Consider the following 8,501-nt stretch of genomic DNA (forward strand, 5'->3'; position numbering starts at 1 on the left):
TTATTCTTGTTCTCTCTAGTAGTGGTGATAGTGTTTTTAGAGTACTTTGTTGTTTCTGTTTTTCTGATCCTGACCTGTTTTGCCTCTCAACCACTAGACTGCCTGTTCTTCTCTTATCTCAGTTGGGAGAGTGTATTTAGCATTTCCGTAGTGATTACCTGATCCTGACTTGTTTCTTAACCACTGTGCTTGCCTGTTTCCATCTGAACGGTTTTCCTGAACGTATGACTCTTTGGTCTTTGATCACTGAGTCCTCCAGTTCTTGTTCTGATCTTTTTACCTGACATGGCTTCAGACTCCTGGATCTGTGAGCCTGCCTGTTCCCTTTCTGATCCGTTTGCCTGACCTGGCTTCAGACTCCTGGACCTCTAAGACTGCTGTTCCTGTTCTGATGTCTTTACTCCAGCTTGTTCTGCTGGGCTGCAGCGGCTGGGACACACTGGGTGGCGCCCACCCCCCACATCTTGTTGGCAACGCACCAGCTGGATCCTACCTTGTTCTGTTTGCACTGAGTGAACTATTAAAGGGGTCATGGAATGATTATATAGGGTATTTGTTGCTGTTCCTTAAGGTCTCTGAATAGGGTGTGTAACATTGGTTGGGCTGAAAATGGCATATTTGCCATTTGAGCCCTAATGCAAGCCTGGTTATAAGCCCTAGAATGAAACTACAGGTTTTCTTCCTTTTATGGTATGCTCATTAATATTCAGATGAGCTGTGCGCTGATTGGTTGGTTTACAACGAGTGAAACTGCTGAGCAAAGACGCATCATAGCAACAAGCACTCACTCAGTGAAACATTGCAGGGTAACCAGGCGTCCTCTTTTTCCCAGACATGTCCTACTTTTCATACCTAAAAAAATGTCCTGGGGGGAATTTCAAAATTGTCCAGGATTTTGGTTGACTACAGTACAGCACGTGGCTGCTGAGGGACTGGACCGGACCGGGCACTCGAACCGAGCCATAAGCTCTGGGTGACGGTAGCCTGCAGGGATCTTCTTATACACAGAAATAATCAAAGGCTGTGGAGTCTTCGGATCCTTGGGAAGACTGTAAAATGTTCCCCTTTCACCGTGCAGCCTGGAACACTGCATTTACGCCCATGGGTCTGGCTTATTTTCAATATAGAAACTACCTGCTTTGTTATTCTTGTAGAAGTAAACCCAAATGTAGGCTATATGGCGTTTTATGGTGGAAGTTTCGAATTGTGAGATTTTCAGAAAAAGGAGGTGCCGATGGGGTTTGAATCCTTATTCATCTATGACAATGTAAACTCGGTTTTACATTCTATGACCCCTTTGAGCCAAAGTTTCCTGCCTTAGATCCCCTAGCCACTGCAGATCTGCACCCATTTTATATTAAATGCTTTTTGAATAATCCCACTGTCTGTCTTGCCTTGATTACTGGGTCCTCTGTTCTGAGTCATTGTAGAATAATCTGGCCAAACTTAGACCTATCGGCAGAGAGACAGTGGCGTTCTGAGGTTGAATTGTGTTTTTTTGCCTCAAGTCCTGCATGTGGGAGATTCTTGATTGCCTACAGGCTCAGGCTGCTTCTGTGTCATCTGTTGTCATAAGCCGTGTCCTTCTCCCCCTGAACTGTTTTAGGGTTATTCTGATTATTGTCGGGTTTTTCTGGCCCGTTTTTACATTGCATTTTCAAATTTTATTCGGATAAAGGCCACCTGCTTCGGTTCTTCTGGTGAGATACGTCACCTTTCAGAGGACCAGGTTTAATTCCTTAACATCAATTTCCTTTTAAAGACTGAATGCTAAAAGAGAACACAGAAGACTTGAACTGATGTTACTTGTGTAAATAGCCTGGATTAACCTTTTTGACCCATTACTGCCTCCTGCTGTGGATGTTTATTTTCATATAATGAAAACCAAAAAAACAGGGTTCACAAATAATCTGCTATTTTTATATTTAGTACTGTCAGATAATATAAATAGAACATTAATACATACTGCTTTTCTGCCCATATTTCTAAATGATTTAATCATTAAACCAGAAAAGGAAAATCTAAAACATTTATATGCTGAAAAAAAAGAGCATACTGAATTTTGTTCAGTGCATTTTAAAGAACAAAACATTACAAACCTGAAAACTTTTAAAAACAATTTAAAAAGCATATAAAAATAAAATAAATTTAAAACAAAATAAATAAAACCAAATGAAATGTTTTTATCTCAGGTGTTTTTAAATACAGTTCAAGAGTTTCTATAAACAAATGAGGAACTTGGTGGTGTCTATTTCAAGCTAGAAGAATCCAGCACTGATCTGATCTGGGCTCCTTGTCCCTTCCTTGGCTCTTCAACCAGCAGGTAGGGACACAGGTCCAGGGTCAGAATGTGACTAAACATACAGCCATCAAACTATGAAAAGAAAAATATTTGTTCAAATTGATCAATATCAAACAATTTTAAAATGTCTGCTGTTGTCTACAAGTTGCTCACATATGAGTAGACTCCAAGAAGGGCGTCACCTTTGGTAAAATACTCCTCCTTCAGAGAAAATGAGCTGCTTGTTCACTTTCAACTCCTCTCTGATGAAGCGTGTCATCTGGAGGAGTCAAATCTAATCAATTATTTAGCAACAAAGGGACAGAGGACATTTTTAGAAAATACTCTCACCACTGGCTAGACAGAAGGGGGGGTTGAGAATGAGATGAAAAGTAGCTTTAAAAAAATGTTTTTAGTAAGCATCTAGAGCCATTAATAGCATATGTATGCATGAGTAACCTTTGTAGTTTTTGATTGAATCTTTTGAGATACAGTTGTTCATTCATTTGTTAATTCAATTATTCATAAGTAGTTGAAGAATAATTTTGCCTTTTGCGGTATGACTGAGTTCCTTCCTATTGTAAAAAAAAAAATGAAATTGCTTCTTCTTACTATGGTTATTAATAAAAACAAATACCCTAAAATTAAGAAATGCTTTATAGGCTACAATCCTTTCAACATTCAATGCTACATATTGGTTTGTTTCTGGCACATCTTCAAAAAAAATTATGAAACTGTTAATAGAGTTCACTTATCTGGCAGCACATCTAGACGAGAGGGTATGCTTTTGGTCATAGTCATGTTGTATGATCCCCTTACGCCTCAGTTTTTCATAACTAATGCTTCCCCCCTTGCACAACACTGATAGAACTTAGTTTTGAGAGTTATTTGAGGATGCAGGATAAACTTGTATGAATGGCCAGACCTAGGCATGTTGGCAGTGGTTTTAATTTGCAACAGGAAAAAAATGCTAATTTCAGTTTCCTTTGAGACCCATTTAAAGCCAGGAGCACACAAAACAAATGTCAAACTGAATAAAACTCCATCAGAATCCTGGCCAGGGATATTCTAATTATCTACCAGTGTGGCAATATGTGTGAGTGGACTCTAATTCACTCAATACTTAGGTATGAAGTAAAACTCATCCTTGAGAAAAATGTGAAATTGAAGTTCTCCATTTTCTATATGTTAATGTCACTGAAAATTGAAAGTTGTTTAACATTAAAGACACACTATAACTTTTGGCTACTAGGGGTTCTACACGTGTAACTTCATGGCTAGCACCCTTAATGGCCATAAGCTCTGCAATACTGTTGCAAAAGTCAACAGTCAGCCTGCCAGCCACCAGTGTCTTGATTGGGGACCACGCTAGGCGTCTAGTTTCAATTTGGAGGGAGTGAGAAACGCTTCTGCTCTCTGGAGAGCACCGCTGGGACAGTCCGGACTGTGCAGCATGGAGCGGAGGACCAGCGGCAGAGCTTCAGCGAAGAACTACTGGGTCAGACGGAACGTTCTTCCAGGTCACATGACCTGGCTAACAACGGTGCATTTCCTCCCATCTTACATAGGTGGTATTTCAAGAGGGGAGCCCTGCTAGTAGCATTGATAGTGTCAAGCGCAGTATATTGACCTGAGGAATCATTTAAAATAACTCATATGCGTCAACTCTATAGGTCACGAAGTCTGTGGTGTGTCTTTAATTTAGCATATCAAATTATGTTAGAGAAACATAAATTAATTTTATAGAATATCAGAATTACCTCAAATGACTACATTAAGGGGAAAAAAAAACATTGATAACTGATAGATGAAATCAATTCTGGTTTTATATTATTTAAAACCAGTGAAATGCTACTGGCAGTTTAACATAAGACTTATAGTCCATACTGTATATAGTATAAACGCATGCCATGGCTGTGTACAGTCACAAACTAATATACCCTGGAGTATGGTACATGGCACTCAATTCAGTCATGAATAATCCAATGTTGTATTGATTCAGTACTGTAACGGGTTAGTAAAGAGTCTATAAAACCTCTTTACCTATCAACTCAATGACACAGAGGAAAAGGAATTTGTTATAAATACAGGAACATCTGAGCTTATGGATGTTTCCTGAATATCAGGAACTGACATGTGCAAGGGATTTTTTTCTAATGGATTCTTTTTTAAAGAATGAGGATTCTCAACAGCAGTCTGTATGCTCGCTTTCTTTTTACTGAGGAAGTTCGATCCATGTGATGATGAATAAGGCAATAATAATGAGGTTGTGAAACTAACAGTGAGACAAAATATCCAACTCTCATTAAAGATGCAACATGGCCTGCTTCCTTTTGCCAGATCTTCCATTTGCCAGATATCCAAGATCTTTGCCAGAACTTGGGGAGAGAGAAGTGGAGCATAAGGTTTCTGGTCTGGCCATTTGCAGAAATCTGACCACCTTATCAAACATGCATGACAGCTCAAGCTAAAAAATGCAATTATTCCCTTTCCTAGCCATAAAAGAAAAAAAAAACATATTTTAAAGTGTATTTATTAGATTTCTACCTTTTTTTTTATTACTGTGGTTTTTTTTAAAATAAAGCCTTGCACACGATTTCCCTAGAATGGTGCAAGCTTTAATTGGCAAATGGCTTCCTGTCTCCAGAGATTTTAAGCCGAGGCATGTCCTTAACATCCACCCTTCACACTTTCTGCTGCTCCCAACAAGATAGAGGTAAAAATTAGAAACATGAGTCAGTAATCTCCCTAACAGGCAGCCAATGGGCTTAACTCCCTTCTAAATCTATAAATCTCCAGTTTATAGAGCCCGAACTGATGGGCTAAAGCACCTGCAGTTTGGGGACAAAGTATATGACCCAGTCATACAAGAGTAGAAGCTTCCAGCGAGGCTCTTCATCCCTCAAAAGCCCCTATTCATGAGATAGACATAAGTCGTTTATAAAACACATTTCAGTTTCTAAAATCAGTGAGCTCAAATGAGTATTTGAAAATGTCAAATTGATGGGGCACTGTGGATCTAAGAATGTAGTTTTTCTGTGTAAAACAGCCCTTGCCTGTTTGTTAAATGAAGATCTTACTGTATTTATCTCAATTGGTTCAATTTAGAATAAGTGTAACCCCAAGAATAGATAACACAAGTGCATCTGAAANCCTTCCTTCCTTCCTTCCTTCCTTCCTTCCTTCCTTCCTTCACTGTCTGTCCACCTTTTCCCATCTTTTATTGAATGGCCATAACGTATACACAGTAATATAACATGACTTTCATGTCATGAACCATTTTGTCCATCAGGTGTCGCCATTGTACCTCACATAGACAACTTTACATCTGTTGAGCAATTACAGAAACTCCTTAGAAATCTAAGGATGATTTAACGCAAAGCTACATAATCACAACGGATAACTGGAGTGCTTAAAGATGCAGTCTTATCTTGCAGCAATTTTCAAACAAGTTTATCCTGCTTGCTGTAAAAAAAATACAAGATCCAAATAAAAGATGTCAGGAAAATGTAAATTTATGCTAATGTCGACATGAAAATCACTTATTTACTCCTTGCAGTGGTATACGTTACTATATTATTTGTCTAAAATGTGAAATGTAATCTTCATTATGAGTGCAAAGTTTGTTTTAGTGTCGACGTTCAGTGGAGATAAACGGGACAGGGAGGGGAATGCGCGCAGTAGGCTGCTTTAGAAACAGGCAAAGCCAACATGCTGTCAGTGACTGCAAAGTGCCAAACGCAGGACAGACTGGCTTCAGAGGACACTCCTCTGTCCGACCCCAACCTCCCCTCTATTTGAGGCGCTTTCTCCCATCCCAACCAATAATGTAAGACTCTATCGGGGAAGATCTCTCAGCTGTAACTTTTATCCCTCGTGACTCAGTTTTCAAGCTTGTAGTTAAGCCACAGCTGGTCATCTGCAAGGATAACTGCTGTGAGATGCGGCAATGTCCCGAAAAACATGCCTACGCGTGAACTCTTTTGACTCCGTCCGGATTTTGGCATTGGTGATTTTTGCTGTAAATGTAATCGAGGCGGATAAGCACAGCTGTTATGAAGTAAGAGCCGCTTTCCAGCAGCGAAACATCGGACCGCTTCACCTGGTGCCAGAGAAACCGCACAAAGGTAAGGCTGGTGGAGGAAGGCAAGCGCATAACGCATCTTCCACAGCGGCATGGCATGGCATGCAGCTTTTATATAAAAACAAATATCTCCAAGCATGTAGATGCACATTTAGATTTAAGGGTTCCATAAAAGTCTTGAAACATGTTTTGATATAGTAATAACTATATCATATATAGTTATTATATCATATATAATAATAACTATAATATTTATAGTTATTACTGTAAATTGTTCTAAAATTACCTTAATATTAAATTTTTGGGTCACAGAATTAAGAAACAAAAACTGAACATAAATTTCTGAAGGAAACTGGGGAATTTAATTGAAGTACTTTGAAAATCCCTAAGGAAACTTTTTTTTTTTTTAAACATTATTAGTATTACACATCCAAACAGTGAAACATTTAAATGTAAAAAAAAAAAAAAAAAAAAAAAAAGAAAGAATCCTGTGAATTTTAAAAAGCTAATTGAGCATTATCAGATGCACACATGTGCCGAATTTTCATAATATCCATTATATAGGTTTTGTTCTTAAAAGCTCCAGTCAGATACCCAATAAATGAATCAGTAAATGATTGAACATGGGTTTAACTACTCAGGTCTGATATTTAGGAAGGCCACGCATCATACAAATGTTTTTTAAGATTTTATTCTCTCTCTGTTGTTGAAGACACCATGAAAAGTACAAAAATAAAGAATATAAAACATTTCACAAAAATACATTTCTCTGACTACACACAAGAAAATTGATCAAACTTGATTAAACAGGAGATGGATCCTACATGCTAAATTATCAACATGAAAGATTCAAATAATCAACACAAGTTACCGTGTGCGCCTTTCAGACCAACGTAGAATAGTCTTTTCCTCTTGAGTGGATCAGTAGCGTTGATGCAATGCTTTCATGTGTCTCTGTAGCCGTATTGGATATCCCATAATTCAGTTCAAATCCACTAACTGGACTAGAAATGTGACCTTTATTCACATACAACTCAAAAACTGTAAATTAACTTTACTAAATCAATTAACAGAAATATTTTTAAATTATAGAACTATCCTAACCAAAGACAAAAGTATTAACTCTTAACTATCCCCTGGACAGTTACAATATTCCAAAAATATTCTGATCCAATTGGATATTTCAGTGCATGGTTTTACAAGTTTACTTGATTTCACATTTACTTCAAACTAGTTACACTTACTAAATGTTATAAAGCACAAACATATTTGTTTCCCTTCATATAGTCTTGCTTTAACTACTGATGATACAACACCTGTGGTCAAAATAGGCCCTATCTTTTCTTAAACCTTTATGCCAATATGGTTGAATAATGTGTGCTACTACATACTACTTCAATCTGTTATTGTGAATATCTGACTGGAGTCTGTAAAGGGAGTGGTGGCCCTGTGGTTAGGGCATAGGGCATGGAATCCTGAGGTTGTGAGTTTGAAACCCACTTCCACAGACTGCCACTCTGGCTCTGTGAGCAAAAGATTCTCAACCCCACACTGCTCCCTGGGCGCTGCAAAATGACAGCCCACTGCTCCCCAATGGGATGGGTTAAATGCAGAGAGTTAATTTTGTTGCTCTGTACTTGTGACAGTGTAATGACAATAAAAACACTGGAAAACAGTGTTGATCAAGTCAGTCCCTCTTTAGTACTCTATGGCAAGCCTTAAATGATTTTGGTATGGGTTTTAACAAAGGCTACTCTGATGGAATAATAGAGTTTTAGAATATGTTTTGGAAAATACACTGCAGGAACACTGCTAGGCCTACTTGTATGGATCTAACTGATAACCAGTTAGAAAAAAACACCTTTCAATGGTGAGGATGTAAGTCCTTTTAGAAACTTAGACAAACAGTTATGGATATTTGATGATAAAAAAAAAAATGTCTGCAAAATACCATACACACTGCTAAAAGCTTTTATAGACTGGAAGCCAAGATAATGTTTTGTCTAACAGAGATATGCCAGGGTAAACGATTTCTTATTTATTGAACAGATTGGATGAATTGATCCTTCCTTCCTTCCTTCCTTCCTTCCTTCCTTCCTTCCTTCCTTCCTTCCTTCCTTCCTTCCTTCCTTCCTT

At 38.2% G+C, this 8,501-nt stretch overlaps 1 protein-coding gene across 2 annotated transcripts in view; it reads left to right on the forward strand.

Moving 5' to 3' along the window:
* Positions 1–6,005: 6,005 nt before the first annotated feature.
* LOC107083785 (glypican-5-like) overlaps positions 6,006–8,501 on the forward strand; it is a 113,342-nt gene continuing 110,846 nt past the window's right edge. The window contains exon 1 of one of the 2 annotated variants that reach the window (XM_015373255.1): positions 6,006–6,408. In XM_015373255.1, the coding sequence (XP_015228741.1) occupies positions 6,231–6,408 (178 nt within the window). In that variant the 5' untranslated portion in view covers positions 6,006–6,230. The remainder of the gene's footprint in view (positions 6,409–8,501) is intronic. The other variant, XM_015373253.1, reaches the window with a different exon arrangement.

Source organism: Cyprinodon variegatus, unplaced genomic scaffold (assembly GCF_000732505.1).
Source record: "Cyprinodon variegatus isolate N-32 unplaced genomic scaffold, C_variegatus-1.0 Scaffold83, whole genome shotgun sequence".
Taxonomy (NCBI): Eukaryota; Metazoa; Chordata; class Actinopteri; order Cyprinodontiformes; family Cyprinodontidae; genus Cyprinodon; species Cyprinodon variegatus.